This window comes from Chaetomium fimeti (genome assembly GCF_033439085.1).
Source record: "Chaetomium fimeti strain CBS 168.71 chromosome Unknown B0H64scaffold_7, whole genome shotgun sequence".
In the NCBI taxonomy this organism is placed as follows: Eukaryota; Fungi; Ascomycota; class Sordariomycetes; order Sordariales; family Chaetomiaceae; genus Chaetomium; species Chaetomium fimeti.
In genome coordinates, this window is record NW_026944335.1 from 957,569 (window position 1) to 977,448 (window position 19,880).

The window sequence follows — 19,880 nt, forward strand, 5'->3', positions numbered from 1 at the left end:
CTCTCCCGACCGATTGGACTTTACAAGTCGAGTTCTTCCTCTCCTTCCAACTTTCTTACATCCCCCGGAACCGCATCGTTCAAGTTACGTTCACTCTTCGCCATCCGACTTTTTGACAAATCCAGAAAATCCAATGGAAACGGCGATCATGTCGCGGGCTGAGGTGGAAACGCCTGTTGCGCCTCTTCTGTCAACGACGCTCGCTGAGCAGGTGGCTGCTGTGGCCTCCACAACCACTCCCACTTCCGTCGCCGAACCGGCCGAGGATACGACGGGCGTCTCCGGTCATGTGGAAGCTACATCCTCTGAGGAGTTGGTCACCAATGACGACGGTAAAAACTGTGACGCGGCCAAGTCTCCTGTTGAGACGAAGGAGCTGCCCTCAGTCGTGTCGTATCACCAAAATGCGGAGCTGTACCTCCAGGTCCGCGACTCGGCGGACACTTTTATTCAATGCAAGGTCGTATCTGCCCTCATCGTCGCGGCATCTCCGAAATTGAGCGATCTTCTTGACAACTTCAAGCCCATCAAAGGTGCCGACGGTAAGTTGATTGTTCAACTCGCCGATGGAGCCGACAGCTACTACGGCATCAACGTTGTGCTTTCGATCATTCATTACAAGTTTCATGAGATTCCGGACCGCCCCGACATCGATCAGCTCTACTCCATCGCCCAAGTCGTGGAAAAGTATGACTGCGCTCATCTTCTCCTCCCTTACATGGGGAAATGGTGCGTTTCCAGGAACCGACCCCACCCCCCAATCTGTAACAAACTGACGCATTCTAGGGTGGCTGGCCTCGACTGGCACCTCGTCATGAAGGGTGATGACAACGACGATGACAAAACGCTGTTTCTCACCTGGGCGTTTGGCGAAGGCCGCTGGTTTACCCGCATGCTCTCCAAGGCGGCACACAAGGCCACTCTCGCCGACGATGGAACTCTGCTTGATGCTTGCGGTCAACCTTGGGAAGATCAGGGTCTTCCCCCGAACATTCTTGGTAAGAGCCCGAATCCTCTGTGGAAGATAAACTTCTCTAACCCGCTTAATCTCTTTAGAGTTGATCAAGCAGACCCGGTATGAATGCCTGAAAAAGATTGTGCGCGCTATCGGCGAGCCTCTCCAGGGACTCATGAGCGGCGACAACGAGACCTTGGATTATTGCCGTTCCAAAGACGGGGATATGGGACTGAAGCAGGCGTGCCAGCACTTGCAGCTAGGCTCACTGATGACCAGCCTCGCGACCGCTCGTCTCCTACCGTTCCCGGCAGCCAAAGAGTACAAAGGCAGTGTTGCAGACTTAGCAAAGATGGTGCGGGCCATCAAGGTGTCTCGATTCAAGCTTCCGGGAATCCCTCCTCATCTTGACAGCCATACCAGCTGCGGCATTGATTACGAGGAGGTGGTTGACGGCGTCATGCGCGAGAAGGTTCGGCTTACCGTTGACATCGTCAATCAGCTCAAGCTCCATGCCCAGAAATGTGGCGCTGTCGGTCCTGAAACTTTCCAGGATCTCGAGCATCTGGATGGCGAGGTCGCCAGCTCAGAGTCAATTCTCAAAAGCCTGCGCCTGAACCCTGTCCATTTTACACAGGTCTTGGACACCGAGTCTCATTTGGAGTCATTCAAAGAGGGCGACGATGCGGATATCACGACGGAGCGTTCAGAGGAGTAAGCGACTGTGGGATCCATGAGAAAGGGTGGCTTTCTTGTTTGATGTGTGGGTGAGCGCTTGTGGGCATCAGTCTCGGGACGGATTTGATGGACATCTGGCAGTTGAGTGGATGCTTCTACCATGCTGTGCAACTTTCACGGAGCGGTTGTCGGGTGGTTATAAGGGCGGCGTATAGCAGTGATCGCCTATGTTGTGTGTATTTACTGGGAATAGCCCGTCATCGGCGGAACCTAACGTCCACTCATCGGCGTATCCAGAGGCCTTGCGCACCCCTTTATTCGAGGCCGCTCTGTGGTGATACGCTGGAAGCCCCTCCATTCCTCGGTGCCGTTGGACAAGGGCCATCGAATGAAGATTCTGAGAGGTTCGAGACTGCAGCCTGCAGTGTGCGACGAGCCAAGCCGTTCCAGGCATGCCGCCAACCGGAGCAGGTCGTTGATTCACCCGAGGTCGAGAAAAGCGGTAGGGCAGTGGCCAGCGGTGAACAGTGGGTTTCTCATGTCGGTATACATATCCCACCCACGCCCACGTCCTCCATCGAAAGGGCCCGGCAATTGTATTGCTACTATTGCCCGTTTCCGTCCGTTCTCCGCTTTATAAACTTCTCTTCCCAGATCTGCAATATTGACGGCCGAGTTGGGCCCGCAGTTTGCTTTTACCCATCGAATCCAACGAGCAAGTCTCGATATTCTCCGAGCAGCAACTACACAATGACATACCGACCGCACATCCCCGTCCTCCCCATCCCCGCCCCCTTCTCACCCGCCACACCACCACCACCACCACCACCACCACCACCACAATCATTATCGTCATCACCAACATCAACATCAACCCCACCAACAACATCACCAGCAACCCTAACAACCCTCCCCCGTTCCCCAACCACCCCCACCACTCCCATCACCGCTACCCCAGTCACCTCACCAACTGCCAGAGAGGGGCCAGAGCGCACGGAGACGCGCACCCTCCTCACCTTCCCCACGCACGCCCTGCCCTCCCCGCGCGTCGTGCCCCAGCATGTCCTGCGCGCGTTTGCCGTTCGCTACCCTTCTAACAACGGCGGCGGTGGTGGTGGTGGTGCCCCGCCGGTTCAATCTCAGATTAATCGCTGGCTGTGCTGTCGGTGTGCGGGGGAGGGGTATTGGGATCCCGTGGGGATGGTGCATTGCTCGGGGTCGGGGTCTGGGTCTGCGGTGGGGGTTGGGACCTTGGAGCGGGGGGAGATGGGGATGGGGGTGGAGGGGGCTTTTGGGGAAGGGGAGGGTGGTGGTGGCGGGATGTATGGTTTGGGGAGGGTAGGTGAGAGGGGGATAGGGACAAGCCCGGGTATGGCTCGCAGTCATGGGGGAGGTTTGGGGGGTGGGGACGCGGATGATGGGGCCGAGGACTATGACGCCTGCTGGCGGGAGAGCTGTCGGCATTGCAAGTGCGTGAATTGCGCGCTGTATGCGGGGCCCCTCGGCCGTGATCCCAGGGCTAAGCTGCTCATCAGGACAGTCGGGGGGTTGTATGCGTCGCCGCGGTTCGTGGACCCGGTGTACTGGGAGTGTGCTGGATGTGGGGAGTGGATGCGCAACCGGTTCGACTCGCGCTGCGTGCTTGGTTTGACGGGGTGTCGGAATGAGGGGTGCGTGTTCACGCGGTGGGCGGGAAGGACACAACTTGGGCTTGGGGCAGGTGAGGGGGGAGGGGGGGATAGTGCGCCCGGCGCTGGTTTGCTGATGGCCGCGAGCGTGGTGATGAATCGGTATGGACAGAGACTGGGCACGGCGGATCAGAGGGTGGCTGTGGCGGACGGGCCGTGGGACTGGCAGCGGAGAGCGTTGGGGGATGCGCGCTGTGCGATTGTTTCCGGGTTGAGAGCGGCGATGAAGAGAACGGGGGAAGAGATGCAGTTAAACAGTGATGTTGATGGTAGTCGTATCGGAAGACTGTGGATCGACGGAGAACCGGTACCGCACTATCCGTACCGGAGGCCGCCGCCGCTGGACGAGAACGATGTGAGGGAGAACAACGAGTACGAGGGCTTATATCTGGCCGGGATGCCGGGGGAGCCTTCGGGTAAAGGGAGGGATACTGAGCGCCAAACCACTGCTTCCCGTGGTCCACGATTCTGTTCAGCCCCGACCAGTCCGGGTGTTGTAAGGTCGGTTGCAGCAAACTCGTCGTCTGCGGCCTTTTTCCCGGGATGAAACCACTTATAATAGCAATCAACATTCAAGTTTAGCATTGCACTGGTCCTTCGAGTTGATGGTGCTTGGACGAATGATGAATGGGTTCAACACTTGACAAAAGTTTATTCCGCGCCGTCCTCCTGTATAAGTCACCTTCCCACCATATGGCCTCTTCCCAATTTAGCAATCCTTCCCTCAAAAATACCCGGGGCCCAAGTGTCCGACCCTTTCCATTGCCACCCTACCATATGCACATGATCCGTTCTGCATACCACCCACCATACCACCTACCATACCTCGCTACCTAATCAAGCTTTACATAATCTCGTTCCAGCAGTGGCCCTTGCCCAACGACACATCACAATCGCTGTCGACAAAGTTCCTGTACTTCTTCCAGCCGGAAGAGTAGTTCTTGCAGTCGGTGACGAGGCCGTTGTAGTCCATGCAGGCCTTGGAGTTCATCTTGCAGCGGCCCTTGTTGATGCCGTAGGCCTTGGAGCAGTTCTTGCCGTTGTGGTTCTGCAGGCAGCTCTTCTTGGCGCGCTTCTCGACGTGCGGGTGGCCGTGCTCGCCGTGGGAGTGCAGCTCCTTGCCGCCAAAGTCGTAGACGATGGCCCGGCCAACGTGGCGAACGGGCTTGGCCGGCTCTGACAGGTAGATGACGCCGTCCCGGACAATGTTGCCCTCGACGCCCGTCACCTGTTCGGTCTTCCTGCGTCCGAGGACGTGCAGTCCTCGCCCGACGTGAGGGAGGCTCTCGTCGGACTGGTCCGAGGGGATCCGGCCAAGGAGGTCGGCCTCGACATGCTCGCCGCGGGAGCCAAGTCCGACCAGAGCACCGGCAACGGGGAAGTAGACCCTCACGGCGCGGGCCTGGCGGTCATAGACGCGGTTGTTGCCCCACAGCGAGGTGTTGGCGTAGTAGTCCTTTTCGAAGTCGGCGACATGCTCGGCCTCGATGGGGATGGACTTGTAACCGACGAGGGTGACGGAAGAGGTGTTGGAGGAGTCCGAAACGGAACGGGCGGGGATGGTGTTGATAAATTGTTCCTCAAAGCTGGCGATGTTGATTGCCCGCGGAGAGTTGGCCGAGGCCAGGGAGATGAGGAGGGCGAGGGGGGCCAAGAGCTTCATGGTGGGTATCAATTGGAAGGCAACTTAATGGAATGATGAGTGTGGCTTGAATAACTTGCTCAAAAGAACTTGCTCAAACTGCCTCAGACCGAGCCGTTTTATACTTCGAGTTCTGCTCGCGATTCTGGTTTCCACTTACCTCGGTCATTCTCCTTTCATTCTCTGGCTCCCTCCCTACCGACTCACCGAGCGACAGCTATCATCGCCTGAATCTACAAATAGCAACATGTCGTTCGCCCTCTTACACGTTACATGCGACGAATCACATGGCGACAAACCGAAAATAAGAAGAAAACTGTTTGTTACCGACCAATAGCGCGGGGGGAAAGGCCTGGGGCTGAAAAGCGACCCCGCCAACACTGCCTCTGAGTGGCCTTGGGCCCAGCTTGAGCCCAGGAATAGCAAGACCCTGTCTCCGCAGATTCGGAAGTGGTATTCAGCAGTCTCTCCGGGGCTGACAGGCTGACCGCCCCGCACGTGGCGGGGTCCCCACAAACCCTGGGCCGATCTCCATCAGGCCCGGCCGCCTCTGGCTGGTGGGGATTCGCTTATTTCTACCGCCCCTCACGAATTACGCCGCTGATGAGGTACAGATTACACTCGGCTATACTAGCCCGTGGCTGCTGCGCCCTCTCGCGCCCTCTCGCGCATAATGCCAATGCGCTAAGAACCAAGGGCCCTTTAATTTCTGAAGGACAATGACGGGCACCGCATTCTATTCAACACACGCTCGCGCGCGCATCCGCAACCGATGGGCTTGGCGGCATCAACGCAGCCGAGGTCGTCGTGTGCATACAGCTCGCCTCCGTCCGCCGGCCCAACGAGCTGCCGCGCTAGCAGCAAAGAGGATATGCTAGCCGGGGACGAAGCGGCTGGTTAGGTACCTAAGGAGGGGCGGACGGGCCGCGACTACGCGAGAAGGTCGAGCCCAGCATCCAGAATTTGTGGTAGCGCTCCGTCCCATCGCTGCCGCCGCCGTCGAGCCTGTGCCGGCTAAGTTCCGAGTGAGGGCGAATGCTGGGGTTGTTGGTTCTGCCGGTGGTGGAGCCCGGTGTGCCGTGTGAGCCATGATTCTTGGTGCGGAGGCCGGGGATGAGTTTGGCGACGAAAAGCCGCAGCGTAGGTGGGGACAAGCAGACGACGGCCGCGTTAGGCTCTGTGTGACTTTGGAGATGCTGTACGTATTATCCGAGCTTGTAGCGAAGAAATCGACCGCCATGAGACATACCTACTAGGTAGGGCCGAGGTGGTACGGCGAAGATGCTTATTTTGATGAGTCCCTCCGACCCGACTTTGAAGTGGTTCACTGAAGGTATCAATAAAGGGTTGTTAGATTCGGTGCAGCGAAAGGGGGCACAACAAATGCAATAATAAAAAGCTTTAGTCTCAATGGTTATCAAGTTCGTAGACAACAATCGAACAGGCTGCATTGCTTACTACCTCAAGAACTTGCCATTGTCAGAATTCATCGGGCTGGGGGAGGAGCTAATACCTAGGAGGCCTTCCATTAGCACCGAACACGCACAGCGCTTATATAGAAACGGAGAGAGCGGCTGAGAATGCATAGCAACATGGCTATTCGACAGTGTTGCGAGAGAGAGTGAGATTTGTTGTTGTTGTTTACGTTTAGCATTCGGGGACATACCCGCGTTGCGGACGTACTAAATGCCTTGGGCATGTAGGGACGTGCTGAGCTAGGTCTAATATACGAATGAATACCGCACATACGGCAACTAGCGCCATGCTTCTTTCGACAGCGTTGTGCTGCCTGCTTTGCTGCCGCCTCCACCTCCCTTCGCGGGAGTGTTTGGGATCACTAGCCGTTCATCGTCGTCGCCGGGGGCGTTACGCCAGTCCGTCGGTCTGAGGTGTCTTCAGGATGTGTGACCGTGGCGAGTAAAGTTGAAGGAAAGATAGGTAGGAAAGGAAAGACAGGTACGTACTAATAAAAGAAAACAATTGAAACGATTGGCCTCTGTACTCCTCCGGAGGTACCTGACCTTAAATAATTTCCAAATACATCTAGGGATCTATCTTTTTCAATCTACGTCTCAGCTCGCCTCTCTTCTCTTCACCTCCGCCGCTATCATGTCGTATATTTTTGCTCCAAAATACCATGACGTTGATGAAACAGGTGCGCCGTCTCGGCCGGGCGTCCGAGTGGCAGGTATGCCGGGAATAACACCCTCGGAGCCAGGTCGCTGTCGATGTTGATGTTGGTGTTGATGTGTTGATTCTTGTCCTTCCGTCGGAGACTTGAAGAGCCCCGTTGCCCGAAGAGTGAGATATGGCCAACCTATAGATAGCTCGGTTTTCCTTGGACCAGCATTGGCTTGTGATACGCCAGCATCGGACAAGCAGCCCAGCATCGGATCGGCCCGGATCGGCTGTTAGCGTGAACTGCCCCTCCCCCGCAGAAGCTGAATGCCGAGAGAACCCGCCAGGGGTGGGTTGTTTGACCGATGGCGGCACCCTCCGGCCAAAAATGTCAAAGGAATTGATTGGAAAGGGAAGAACTCAAGCAAAGAATAAAGTAGAGGCGGCATAAATTGAAATAAAAGAAACCAAATGAGGGAAACCGAGTAAAAGGAAACTAGGTTGAGTAAATACACGCCTCTTTAGGCTCCTAGATAACTTTTATTGAGTTCCTACGGTCATGGTTTGGTCAACATCTACACTTGGAGTCCGACCTTGTTCTGTCCACTGGGTGGGCGTTCGCGTGCGTCGGATTCCGTCAGAAAGGCAAAACAAAGAATAGGCAAGGTGGTTGTATGCTTTTGCAAGCCTACCAGGACACTCGGGTTAATGCCGTGGTCCAAAAAGATAGCAAAAACATAGGTGGTTATCCGGCCAGTTTACATTGCCAAATTGCATTGCAAAATGAAAGGCCTTAGAGCTTCAAACGTCCGGAGAGGCCGGACAGCAAACCCCGGGATACAAAGTAGGGGCGATGGGTGGTCGAGACTGTTCGGCCAGCGAAGGTTGGTATGCAAGTCGTGCATCGGACGAACCATGCAAGGTCTCGGAGGAGCGGTTGGAGGAGCGGTTGGAGTACGCACTGAGACAAACTGCTCGGGAACTACCATAAAGTTCAATGTCCCTTTGTAATTGTAAAGGAAACTCGAAGTAACACCTGTGGGTGTGAGTGTTAGTCTGTAATTGTCAAATCGCGGAGGTTGTTGATCAGCGTCATTCCGTTTGCTCGAGTCCGCAACGTCACGCGCTGCAGTTCGATGTTGTGGCCAGGCAGCTCGGCGCACAGACCAGACTTCCAACCCCACAAGAGGTCCTGCCCAATCATAAGCTGGCACTATTTTTTTTCGGCGGGGAAAGTCAAAATTTTGGCATCATCGCTGGGTCCAATTCGGGCCAGAGCCAAAGTGTCTCGCACTGATTGCGCTCAACGACATCGTCGCTCGTTTTGCTTTGCTCACTGATCAAACGCAACTTGGACCTGAGTGGAACTGCCGTGCACAGTACTTGCGGACCTTTTCGCTCGCCGCCGTCAATCCGCAGCAACCAAACGTACTGCTTCCACCGTGCAGCTGCCAATTGCCACTTTTCGCTAACCTTTGTCGCAAACAGAGGCCCAGGCTGCGCGTCGCACAAGTCAAAGTTCTGCGAACGCCGCCAAGTGTTCGGGCTTTTTGATTCCACCTCACGACCTCTTTTCTCCCCTCGGTGACTTCCTCCCGATTCTTGCTCTCGCCGCCTCCGGCCTTATCCATCTCGATCACGCTCTGATCATCCTTCTCGATTACCACAATTACCTTTGCCATCTCTCACTGCAAATATGGCGCCTGTCAATGGAACCACTGGGAAGCCCGCCAAGCCCGCTGCTCGGCTCCCCCACCGACCCGTCGTGCCCGTTCTGCCCCTCAATTATCCTCAACGGCCAGCGAGCAAGCAACCTGCCCTTCCGACCGCTTCATCGTCGTCTCCGAACACGGGTTCACAGGTGCCGAAACAGGGCAAAGCCCAGGTGAACGGGAACTCAGCTAGGCATGGCCCAAGCTCCACAACCGATCTCGATTCCGCAACTCCCTCTGTTGCTCCCGTCCAAGCTGCCACTACAACGGCGCCAGCCGGGCCTGTGACAGCGGCGGAAGAAGACGATAAAGGTATGTCGAATTTGCCTTCTCCTTCACCATTTGGTTTGCCCTGGATCCCCCGCGGGCCATTTCTCTGGCCTCGCCCTCAACCCCCGCCGGCCTTCCTGTCGCTTGCCCCCGAGCACAGCTTCCACACCCTTGCAGGCGGGAATGCTGGCTGACAAACCAAACGCGATGGCAGATACCCCGACAATTTCATCTACTGTCCCTGCCCAGCGTGCGCACTCACCTACCCGTCATCGACCTCCGGGACTTCCCAACCCCGCACCCGAGCCCATGGGCACATCCGGTCCGGTCCCCGAAGGCCCCATCATGGCTCCACACCCTGCCCTGATGAACCGACCAGGTTTCCACCAACACCATATTAGCACCGGGAGCTTGGTTTTCAACGGTCTCCACGATTCCAATGCATCCTCGCCTGCTCCTCGCTCGGGCGGCGGTTTCGCCCCTCCGCCGGGCCTCCTCCCTTATCCGCCGCCTGTGGATGGATATGGTCGGCCGCTCGTCGTCTCGGCAGCCGTTGATGGTTTCCCCCCGACCCCTCTAAACCACCACGGGCCGCCGACGCCTCATAGCTTTCACGGATCGCAGTCATCTCTGCAGGCCGAGGAACATGTTTTCAACCACTACCCCGCTGGTAACGGCACCGGCACCCACGCCCCGGTATCCGCGGGACAAGGCACGATGCCTCCCCCGGGGATGAATGGCACCGGACATCCTACCCCCGGCTCGGTGTCTGCCTACCAGGCCCTACGTGACCAGGACGAGGCCCTGTCTTTCCTCAGGCATGGAATCTCGGATAACACCTTCAATGATTGCGTGCTTGAGGTCCGCTTCCCGGATAGCCCGGAATTCCAGGACCACCCCGGCTACCGACAGTTGCACCGCGTTCTCAGGACTCAGGGTCACCGCTTCATCTTCTCTCGCAGCCCCATGCTTGCCGGGGTCATGAAGTCCCAAGGAACCGCGCCGGGCGGCGTCATCTTACTTGAAGTCAGCGATGAGTATATGCGGTCGGATATCTTCTGGTACTCCCTCCGCTCCCTGTACGGCTGGAGCCTCGCCGATGGCCATCTTCCTACCGAACTTCGCCTTCGGGACATTGGAGACGATCTCAAGACCGCGCTCGGTTACATTGCCACTGCACGGTATCTGCAGCTACCCTGGGTGCACTCTGTCGCCGTCCATCGCGCCAGCAGCCTTCTTCACTGGAACACGATCGAGTTGGCGGTCAAGTTCGTTTCACAGATCACGGCCGTATCCCCGCGGAACGATGGCTTCAACATCTCGGTGCTCTTGGAGCAGGTCCTTTCGTTCATTGTTCACAACTTCCCAGCCAGTTTTGTCCTTGACGCCAACGCAGGCGATTACGGTTTCCCTCGTTTCCCGCCTTCGAACGCTCCGACACGTAGCTCCAATGGACCCACGATTGCCAATGGTACGTCTGGTGGGCACCATAGCCGCCAGTCCTCCATGACTCAGGCCCAGATGCCCCGGAACCCGCGCGTATCTTCCAACCTTCGCTTGTCCCAGATCAAGTTTGGAGACATCTCACCATCCAAGAACGGATACGCGCGTGCCCCGACCCCTAACGAAACCCTCCTCTCTCGCATCCTGCTCAACTTGCCGTTTGAGCCTCTGAAGCAGATATTGGAGCACCCCCATCTAGCGAAGCTCTCCGGGGAGCTCACACCCGCATCTCGGCAGTCCATGATCACCGACGTTATTGTCGAGCGTGAGCTGAGGCGCCAGCGAGCCCTGGAGAAGGTTGACCCACAGCTCCGCGCCTACCAAGAGCGAGTCGAGAACGCGACAGGTCCCCTGGTCGTGGGGCACATGGATGACTTCTGGGTCAACAACATGGGGTTCAAGGAAGAGGTATTCCCTGGCGACCTCCCCTACCTTGTCCACACGTGGTCGCAGCCGACTTCGTCCAACGTTAGCACCTGAGCCTTGCAGTTACAACCTTGGGCCGGTTAGTTCTCACGACTTTATGAGTTTGGGGAGTTGGGTTGGGGGATATATGGGGGTTTCCGCTCGCATCTGCATTTACTGGCTCATATGGTTTCCTTTTCCTCCTGCTTTGTCGGTCGATACACCTTTTCTTACATGCTGCTTGGCATTCTTTGCATTGCGCCTGGAGTCACATGGTTACACAAAATTGCTTGCCCTCGTTTGTTGGGCAGGCTAGAGGGAACGGGGGCATGCTATGAGCGGTTTCCTTTTTTCTACTTTTGGGGGTTTCCTTCTCGACGCGGGACGACCAGCTCCCGCTTTTTTTCTCGGTGGCTGATGCGAGGCCACATTGACCTGGCGTACCGGCAGAGCTTCATGCGTCTACTACCAAAACTCAGTTCCCCTTCCGAGGGGCGACCGAGTCCATCAGACTCCCAAGACCGGTTGGCGCCTGCTTTGGGGCTGACCTTCGTGGGGAGGAGATGGGATGAAGCAACGTTTGCGTCTTTCGGGCGGTTTGCTCGCGGGTGCTTGGGATTGGGTTAGGAAAATAGGAGTTGGCTTGTTAATGATAGATTCTTGCCAAGGGGAAACCGGATGGGTGTGAAAAAAAGAGGGGACGATGGTAATACCAGAAGGGGAAAAGCAAGCATACCTTTGGTGAATTGCTTGGCGTGAGGTGTAAATGTAAAGGGAACTACGAAGGTAATATGGGAGGTATTTTCAGGCGTTGGGGGTCGTCCATGTTGGCTTACTACCTATGTACTGTATTGCTTCATGAAACATGTTTTGGTGTGCTCAACCCGACTTGGGATCCCTGGTGTGTACTTGCACGTGAAGCTGCCGGGAAGCGGAATGACGAAGGGAGTGTGGGGTGTGGGGAAGCCCCATTCAATGTCTTGGCTCACCCCAGAACCGAGGCTTCCTGCGCTGCACATGGATGGAGGTAATTCCACGGCAATAATCCCGTCAATGCACGACATCCTCCTGGACCCGCGTCCTGGGAAGCTGACCTTCCACTCGTCATCTCTGGAATTGCTCGACGGCAAAGCATCGAAGGCAGCCACAACAGCAACCCGTGTTTCCGTCGTTTATAGCTGCCACGGATTGGGAATACGCGACAGGACGCGCATCCGATTATCGACGACCTTGGACCTTTTAGGAGCTTATTGGGCCAAGCTCGCATCCCTTCCGCGCCGTTAATAAAGGGGTCCGATAGCCGACCCGAATCGACCGACAGTCGCGACTTCACCAATTGCCGCAACAACATCCGTACGCAAACACAACACAGCCCAAAATGGCTTCGAGGGCGGGGGCGCCTGGATCAAGCGCTTCTTCGTCCGTGACAGCGCGATCCACGACGGACCCCATCCTTCGCAACGCGCTCCGCTACACCATCTCGGCGCGCGAATATGCGACCCTCCACAAATACGTCATCTCGCGATCACGAGCCCTGAAAAAGCACGCGCCGACAGTGGGCACGGTGCAGAGGATTATCGGGAGTAGTCGCGGGCCCACCCAGCCGGCGGGCAAGGGAGGCAATGGGAAAGGGAAAGGGACAGAGAGGGATGGGGAGGACGACAGGACACGCGGTGGCGACGAGTACAATGCGCGCGCGGTCCGACACTCGATTCGCGTGTTTGTCGCGACAGGCGCGCTGATGAAACTCTGGGAGGTGGTGTCGGCGAGGGTGTTGGGGAAGAAAGAGTATGTCGAGTTCACTCCCTCTGGTCTTCACGCTCCGCAGTTGAGAATACAAGCTGACACTGTTATTCCAGCACCGCATCTGCAACTACCAAGAAGCAGCCGCTGCACAAGTCACCAACCCTCCGCCTCTCCCTCTCTCTCAGCACCATCCTGCTGATGTACCGCATCCTCTTCCGCTTCTTCAGTCGCATGCGCGCCCATATCCTCGACCCCTCGGCCGCCCCCTTCCGGCTGCGCAATCCCAAAACGGCCAGCACGTTAGCCTCTCCCTACGCTCCCGCCGTGGGTGCCTCGCTCGCCGGTTTGGCGTTGGGTGTGTACCCTAACCGGCAACTTCGCATGACCGTTGCCCTGTACACCATCTTCCGGGCTCTCGAGTTTGGGTGGAATTGCGCCGAGGACAACGGCATGTTGTGGGGATGGGAGAAGGGGGTGAACGGCAAGCCGGATAAGCTAAGGCCACGGCCGTGGTGGTGGGGCAGCTGGATGCTGCAGCCATTTGCGTTTGGCCAGCTCCTGCATGCGCTGGTGTTCGACAGGGACTGCTTCCCATCGGTGAGTTGGTGCGATCGCGAGCAGGGAAACACCAGTTACTGACTTGACGTTTGTTTAGTTCTGGGGCAACTTCATCTTCAAGAACTCGACTGCCTACCTCCGCCCCAAGCCGGAGGACTACCCCGTCGGTCTGAAGTGGCCTCAAGCCGGCGAAATTGCCGATAGTCTCGCCCAAATGGCTCGGCTGAACTGGCCGTGAGTCCTCCACCTTACCCCCCTCCTCTCTCAGACTCAACACTAACACCTACCCCCCCAAACCCAGCGCCTTCGTCTCCCCCACCCTCTTCCCCGTCAAAGAGGACGTGCTCCCTCCCTCGCTCGCCGCCATCGCGCCCATCACGTCAGGCGCCCACCCGCTGATCACCTCGCTCTCCTGCGCCACCCTGCACCCGTCCGACCCGTCCTGCACGCGCACCTACCTCCACTTCTGGCTGCGCTCCTTCCCGCCCCTCACCCGCCTCCTCGTGCTCGTCTACTCGGCCCTGCTCCTCCCGCGCGCCTCCCAGCTCTACCACTTCCCCTTGTCCACCCTGCGCCGCCTCCTCTCCAGCGCCCTGCGCACCGCGGGGTTTTTGACGGGCTCCCTCGCCACCGCCTGGTCCTCGGTCTGCTTCTTCCAGGCCTGGCTGCCGCGCGCCCTGCTGCCGACGCAGCGGTTCTTCCTCGGCGGGTTTGTCGCGGGGTTCTGGGCGCTGCTGCACCAGGGGGGTCCTGGGGGCGCCGGGCCGGCCGGGCGCCGGTCGGTGTTCCTGGGGAGTGCGAAGGCGAGCGTCGAGAGTCTGTGGAAGGTGGGCGTGAAGCGGCGCTGGTGGCGCGCCATGCGCGGTGGGGATGTGTGGGTGTTTGTGGCGGCGCTGATGTTGACTGGGGTGGTGTATGAGCGGGATGCGAAGGCGGTTAGGGAGGGCGCGTGGCGGAAGGGGATTAGCTGGGTCAGGGGGGAGGGGTGGAAGGATTGGGGGGTGGAGGAGGAGGATGAGGAGGGGGAGGGGGTTGATGCGGATGGGGAGGGGGTTGGTGGGGGGGTGAAAGAAGAGTAAGGGGGTGGTGTAAGTGGGATGTGCTATTATTGTATGGGTAAGCTAGTCGGCCGTCGAGTAGGGGCGTTGGATGATACGACGATACATGAATAATCGGTAATTTGTGCCTACGCACTTGTATGGATGCAGTGAGTCTGTCGAACCATGGTCATGATCCAGAAGCTATGATCTATCGACGGGAGTATGAGATTCTCGAGAGGGCTTGGCCATGAGCCATAATCGAAGGAGCACCTCGATCACTTCAAGTTGGTTTACGGGACAAGGCAGAGATACCCGCATCACAATTACACCCTTGCGTACGCTACTAAAGTGGCCATGTTGTGATGATATCTAGGGAAGCAGGTCTCGATTTGTCAAGCAGATTGACGCATATTGACATTCCATCTGTCGTCTCAAGCGCAGGGTCATGGAAGCGAAGATGCGGGTAGGTGAAGAAGCAGATTGCATTACCTGTGTCCGAAGAAGAGTTGAACCAAACAAAGGAAATGGAGCACACCATCCATAATCCGAGTTCCAGATGTCAGAACCACATGCCCTGTCCCGTATCCTCAAAAAGCCAACCTACTCCAACAACTGATCCCTAGGTCCTCGACGACCACCCTTCCCGCGTGTAGATGATCAACCCGACGGGCACAATGTAATCATTGCGATAAACGACCGTCTCAGGGTAGTTGACGGAACCGCCCTGCGGCTTGAGCACTGCCTCAACCTTTGATTGGACACTGACCGTCAGCAAATGCTCCCTCCTCGCCGTGGTGACGACTGAACTTGGGTGACGTACACAGTTGAATCCGTGATCGGGGCCGGTCCGGGTCGTGTCTGGATAGGCCAACATCTGAGGCCGGTTGGTGATGACGCGGCATATGAGAACAACGTGTTTCTTGGAGTGAATTTTGTGGTTGCGGGCGTAGCAGTCGGCTTCTAGAATAACATATTAGATTCCCGGATCTCTCTGAGATGAAATGATGAAATAGAAACAAAGCATAAAAGGAGAAAGAAACAAAAATGGTAGGAAGGAGAGCAGTGGGGAACGAGTTCAAGGGATCTATCTTACTTGAGGACGCCACGGAGCTGTAGATACCGGGCCCGAAGAGTGGTCCGATGGGAGAATTCGGCGAGCCTGCAGTTTCACACAGTCAATCATTATCATTACATGTGCAAAACGCCATCGCAAGGCTTACGGGCATATTCAGTCCTGAAGGACTCTCCGAGGACTCTGCAAAGATAACACTCAGGTTTGTCACAGGTAAATAACCTGCCGCCATTCTCGCCGATGTAGCATGCGCGCTGCGTCCCGTGGAAGCGCGTCCCAAAGCCCCCACCGCCTTCTTGTCTCCTTTAGGGAGGGGGACAACCAATTTAGCACCATAAAAGGCATCAAGTAAGGCATGGGCATCAGAACTTCCACTTACATAGCTCTACCGAACTGCTGCCCCCGGGCCGAGTTGAGCAAGTCATCCTTGCCTGTGATATAAATCTGCGTCACACTGGCACTCTTATCCCCATCGATCCATCCGTCATTGAACCTCTTCTCGTCTACATGGTCAAGTGTCAGCAAGGGTAGACGTAGACGCTTGTCAACTGCTCGGGCAGTATTTCTTCCAAGGACTCACAGAGTCGGTACTCGCTGCTCCCAGGTGCCAACTGCTTCATAGGCTAACATCCATGTTGTCAGCGGAATGAAACTGAGCCGTGACAAGCAAGGGGCAGGGCCATACCGGATCCATTTCGTAGTGGGTTTCAGTCGCTTCCTCAGCCAAGTCGATAGATGTTGCCAACGACTCAAGAACCTCTTCGACGAGAACAACTCCGAGTCCTAGAAGAGTCCTGAAGACCATAGGCAGGTGTTGGAGCTGTGGAAAGGTGTGCTTAGCAGTGAGTGCTCAGCATGGATGGGTACCAAGGTAGTCAACCCAGTCTATAAAAGGAAGGTTGAGTGAGTAGGTAAGTGCTCATGAAAATGGATGAGTTGAGCCCAGTATCGGAGCCTCTTCTTATTTCACCCGGGAGGGAATGCGAGAGCCTCAGGACAACCTGATCCCTCCCCAGCCGCGGAAGTCTCTGAAAGCGGCAGCAGAGCCTCAATCCCAAATGTCAGTTGCTTTTTCAAACGGACCTACCTACCTCGGACAAGTCAGTAAACCCCACGTTTTCCGGCCTCCATCATCGCGAAGCCACGTTGGGGTTTACTGTCAGCTTCCTCTGTTGTGTGACTTTGGGCGTGAAGCCACAGTGACGCCCATTTTTGCCATACAACTGCAGGTTGGATACCAACTTAGGTGGCTGATCTATTCTTGAGACCATGGAAGAGAGAGATTGGTGCAGCCTCGCTGAGGAACATTGCACCGGCCCCGTCCTCTACCGCCGAAGGCGCCGACTACTACTGTCGTCCCCCCTTCCGAGCAAATTTCCATGTTGTTTCGACCGCAGGTGCATAAAGGGTCGTCAGCCTGAGATACCTGCATCGGTTACACTGCAGGGGCCTTGGGCCTTGTGGAAATTGGCAGCCCGAGAAGGAAGCCTAAAAAGTCGAAACAAGATGATTGAGCGGTCCTTCCCATCTGGCTGCGAAGAATAGGCAGCTACCCCGCTTTCAACTCCGAATCTCTTAGCTGTGTCGAGGAACACAAACTCGGCCCAACTTGAGCCCGAAACAGACAGCCAGTCGTGCCAGACCGCGTTGCTCGCCATGAACAATTTCATGGCCACTTTTTCACATTCGAGTCGAACAACAGGCTGCGCCTAAGCCAGCCACAACCAAACAGGTCTTTTAGACACTTGGAGTTAGGCCAGTGGGTGCATGCATCAGGCAGGAAGCGTGTCAGCAATTTCCGCAGGACATTGAGCACACTTGCGGCTCGGCTTTTTGCTTTTGCTTTGCTAGCCTTATCTACCTGCCCTAACTTTGGTATGTTGTTTAGTCGCGAGAATCGACTGACACTTCCATATTTCATGCTTCCTCCGTACCTTCCTACCCCATTTTGGTATCACAAAAAATGAACTATATTCTGAGCTTCGTCGGCAGTGGCCCGGACGAGAAGCCTTCACCGAAGAGGTCATCGCGGCCTCGTACACCTCCACGAAGGTCGCCATCCCGCAGGATATCACCCTATACCACCAGGAGAGCCATGGCCGAACCAGGCTCTGGGTCAGGATTGGGAAGTGGACGGGGACAGGCGCCAGCCCCTCCTGGTTTCAACTCGCAACAGTCCCCGACCGGGTCTTCCAGCCCGCCACCACCAAACTCACGCGAGGCACTCAGGGAGGTAGCCCGGGAGACCCAAGACGTGGTCAGAAGCGTCCTAAACCAGCTCGGCACGACCGACAAGGCGCAATTCTCGACCCAGCACAACCTCGACACCCTCGGCCGCCTCAACCCCTTCTTCTGCCCGGCCTTCACCACCCCCACCAAAATCCAAGTCCTCAACGAAGACACCCTCAACGCCGGCCTGGCCCTCCTCCCGGACAGCAGCAACCAAGACCCGCGCCACGACAACCCGCACCCCTTAGTCGTCAACTTTGCGCGCCACGACAAGCCCGGCGGCGGGTGGCTCAACGGCGCGCTGGCACAAGAAGAAACCCTCTGCTACCGCTCCTCGCTCTGGAAGGCCCTGCCCTACACGGCGCAGCACCCCCTCCCGCGCGGCGCCGCCGTCTACAGCCCCTACGTCATCGTCGTGCGCGACGACCTCGCCCGCGGCGGCCACCGCCTCCTGCCGGGTATCAAACCCTTGACCGCGCCGCCGCCGCTGCTGAGCGTGGTTAGCATTGCCGCGCTGCGCAACCCGCGCACGCAGACTTTCCGTCTGGCTGATGGTGTTACGCGCAAGACGGTGTTTCGGTCGGATGATGACCGGGATATGACGAAGAGGAATATGCGCCTTGTGCTGCGCATTGCCGCGCATAATAGGCACAGGCATCTGGTGCTGGGCGCGCTGGGGTGTGGGGTGTATGCGAACCCGCCTGAGGATGTGGCGCACTGTTGGTTGGAGGTGTTGCGGGAGGATGAGTTTTCGGGTGGGTGGTGGCGACAGATTTGCTTTGCGGTGTTTGATCCGAGGGGGGATGGGAATTATGAGGTGTTTAGGAGGGTTTTGCAGGATCAGAAAGTGTGAGTGTGTCTATGTCTTGTGGCTCTTGTTGAGGGGATGTGGGATGGTGATGACAGGGCGGAGGGGGGATGTGGCGGAGGGTTTGGGAGGGAATATGCGCCGGTTCCTGTATAATACAATTTGGGAATATGAGGTCGTTGCAATTTGGTGCTAATTACTACTTCTGCCAGGGGTGGTTTTGTTGGGGCGGGATCGAGGTATTTCGCCAATGTCCACCTGTGACGCAACTGGTGGTGCCACTCGACAGCCTCGTTCAGGTTCAAGCAGTGCTGCACCCAAGGAGCTCCATTTGCCCATTCTTAGATTCTCTTCTTATGAACTCAAATGTGGCAATTACCTTGATTTTAGCACACTACCAGTTCATCATACACCTATCGTCTATTCCAGCTTCTTGATCCAAGAATATCCCATCTCCGACACTCCTCTCCCACCACCAACTACACAATCCGCTCCAGAGGAAAGTCCTTCGGCCCAACATAAGCCTGGTAGCCGCCCGTCGGCGTAACGCCCTCGATCATCTTGATCTGGTCGTTGGGGATGAAGTGCGACCCCCGGGTGTAGCTCAGGCGCGAGACCTGCACGCTGACGATGACGGTCAGGCCCTCCTCGCTGCGGACGACGTCGAAGGTGCGCGACGAGGGCGGGCAGGTGCCGCCCTGGATCTCGGGCAGGATGGCCACGCCCGCGCCGGGGGCCGACGCGCTGCAGTCGTAGCCCTGCGTGTCCATGGTGCCGGGCATGAATGCGTTGAGGGAGTAGCTGAGGGCGGGATGTTAGCTGAATGCGTTGGTTTATTACGGCTTGTGTGAAAAGGGGGACGTACTGGCACATGGCGCTGTGGGGGACGCAGCTGGCGGTGAAGTTGCGGGCTTCGAAGACGACGTCGCGCTTGGTAACTGCGGCGGCGGAGGCGGCGGTGGCCATGGCGAGGAGTGACAGCTTCATTTTGGCGGTTTTGTGAATTGGTTACGCACCTAGGGAGGTAGATGAGTGTGATGTTGATGTCCTGGTTTTTGAATTGATACAAAGAAAGAGAACTTGAGTGGGAGTTGTCGAGAAGCTTAATAGTTACTTTATTCCTTGTCAACATGCCGCCGAGTCACCGGCTGGCGTTCCATTGAGCCGCGGCATTCAACAATTCTGGTGGGACGACTGCATGGGCAAGAAGCTGGTAATTGGCGGAACGCGATGCGTGTGTCCACCTCGTGTTGTTGTGGATACGCGCGCTTGTTAGCGAGGCCTCGTGTCGCTGGCCAAGATCGGGCTCAGCGACGATCTCGGGGTATTCGTACCGTTGCAATATGTCGTATTATCAGCCGCAAGGTCAAGCGCCGATCTTCAAGTACGTCATACGACTCGCTTGCCGCCAGTCCCCGTTGATACTTGAGCATCTGCCAGAAGGGGTGATTAATGC

At 56.9% G+C, this 19,880-nt stretch overlaps 8 protein-coding genes across 8 annotated transcripts; 5 read left to right on the top strand and 3 right to left on the bottom strand.

Annotated features, from left to right (window-relative positions):
* B0H64DRAFT_365203 (uncharacterized protein) lies at positions 1–1,811 on the top strand. Its single transcript, XM_062801865.1, has 3 exons — positions 1–729; positions 787–998; positions 1,057–1,811. Exons 1-3 carry the CDS (start codon positions 134–136, stop codon positions 1,671–1,673), a joined length of 1,425 nt encoding a protein of 474 aa, XP_062655869.1. The 5' UTR covers positions 1–133; the 3' UTR covers positions 1,674–1,811.
* A 352-nt stretch (positions 1,812–2,163) lies between these two features.
* On the top strand, positions 2,164–3,868 carry B0H64DRAFT_365204 (uncharacterized protein; the record flags this gene model as incomplete). The annotated part of the gene is made up of 2 exons (XM_062801866.1): positions 2,164–2,869; positions 2,981–3,868. Exons 1-2 carry the CDS (start codon positions 2,384–2,386, stop codon positions 3,866–3,868), a joined length of 1,374 nt encoding a protein of 457 aa, XP_062655870.1. The 5' UTR covers positions 2,164–2,383.
* A 130-nt stretch (positions 3,869–3,998) lies between these two features.
* B0H64DRAFT_426488 (uncharacterized protein) lies at positions 3,999–4,984 on the bottom strand (the record flags this gene model as incomplete). Its single annotated transcript, XM_062805736.1, has 1 exon — positions 3,999–4,984. The coding sequence occupies one exon, from the start codon at positions 4,982–4,984 to the stop codon at positions 4,166–4,168; it is 819 nt and encodes a 272-aa protein (XP_062655871.1). The 3' UTR covers positions 3,999–4,165.
* Positions 4,985–8,345: 3,361 nt separating this feature from the next.
* On the top strand, positions 8,346–11,377 carry B0H64DRAFT_365209 (uncharacterized protein). The gene is made up of 2 exons (XM_062801867.1): positions 8,346–9,105; positions 9,278–11,377. The coding sequence occupies exons 1-2, from the start codon at positions 8,778–8,780 to the stop codon at positions 11,044–11,046; spliced, it is 2,097 nt and encodes a 698-aa protein (XP_062655872.1). The 5' UTR covers positions 8,346–8,777; the 3' UTR covers positions 11,047–11,377.
* A 567-nt stretch (positions 11,378–11,944) lies between these two features.
* B0H64DRAFT_365211 (uncharacterized protein) lies at positions 11,945–14,354 on the top strand (the record flags this gene model as incomplete). Its single annotated transcript, XM_062801868.1, has 4 exons — positions 11,945–12,759; positions 12,831–13,314; positions 13,373–13,509; positions 13,577–14,354. The coding sequence occupies exons 1-4, from the start codon at positions 12,350–12,352 to the stop codon at positions 14,352–14,354; spliced, it is 1,809 nt and encodes a 602-aa protein (XP_062655873.1). The 5' UTR covers positions 11,945–12,349.
* Positions 14,355–14,934: 580 nt separating this feature from the next.
* B0H64DRAFT_445300 (uncharacterized protein) lies at positions 14,935–16,192 on the bottom strand (the record flags this gene model as incomplete). Its single annotated transcript, XM_062806844.1, has 7 exons — positions 14,935–15,063; positions 15,136–15,275; positions 15,409–15,474; positions 15,536–15,690; positions 15,767–15,890; positions 15,968–16,010; positions 16,073–16,192. 7 exons carry the CDS (start codon positions 16,190–16,192, stop codon positions 14,935–14,937), a joined length of 777 nt encoding a protein of 258 aa, XP_062655874.1.
* A 715-nt stretch (positions 16,193–16,907) lies between these two features.
* On the top strand, positions 16,908–18,568 carry B0H64DRAFT_406416 (uncharacterized protein). Its single transcript, XM_062804503.1, has one exon. It carries the CDS (start codon positions 17,351–17,353, stop codon positions 18,467–18,469), a length of 1,119 nt encoding a protein of 372 aa, XP_062655875.1. The 5' UTR covers positions 16,908–17,350; the 3' UTR covers positions 18,470–18,568.
* A 110-nt stretch (positions 18,569–18,678) lies between these two features.
* On the bottom strand, positions 18,679–19,638 carry B0H64DRAFT_227402 (uncharacterized protein). Its single transcript, XM_062799671.1, has 3 exons — positions 19,539–19,638; positions 19,290–19,440; positions 18,679–19,225 (listed from the first exon to the last, which is right to left on the bottom strand). Exons 2-3 carry the CDS (start codon positions 19,409–19,411, stop codon positions 18,904–18,906), a joined length of 444 nt encoding a protein of 147 aa, XP_062655876.1. The 5' UTR covers positions 19,412–19,440; positions 19,539–19,638; the 3' UTR covers positions 18,679–18,903.
* Positions 19,639–19,880: the final 242 nt, after the last annotated feature.

Bases quoted from the DNA above. Each gene is read 5' to 3' on its own strand.
- B0H64DRAFT_227402 (XM_062799671.1), bottom strand. From the start codon at position 19,411: ATGAAGCTGTCACTCCTCGCCATGGCCACCGCCGCCTCCGCCGCCGCA. The intron at 19,226-19,289 runs GTACGTCCCCCT...TCCCGCCCTCAG, and splicing joins CCCCACAGCGCCATGTGCCA to CTACTCCCTCAACGCATTCA.
- B0H64DRAFT_365209 (XM_062801867.1), top strand. From the start codon at position 8,778: ATGGCGCCTGTCAATGGAACCACTGGGAAGCCCGCCAAGCCCGCTGCT. The intron at 9,106-9,277 runs GTATGTCGAATT...ACGCGATGGCAG, and splicing joins GGCGGAAGAAGACGATAAAG to ATACCCCGACAATTTCATCT.
- B0H64DRAFT_365203 (XM_062801865.1), top strand. From the start codon at position 134: ATGGAAACGGCGATCATGTCGCGGGCTGAGGTGGAAACGCCTGTTGCG. The intron at 730-786 runs GTGCGTTTCCAG...GACGCATTCTAG, and splicing joins CTCCCTTACATGGGGAAATG to GGTGGCTGGCCTCGACTGGC. The intron at 999-1,056 runs GTAAGAGCCCGA...TAATCTCTTTAG, and splicing joins TCTTCCCCCGAACATTCTTG to AGTTGATCAAGCAGACCCGG.
- B0H64DRAFT_406416 (XM_062804503.1), top strand. From the start codon at position 17,351: ATGAACTATATTCTGAGCTTCGTCGGCAGTGGCCCGGACGAGAAGCCT.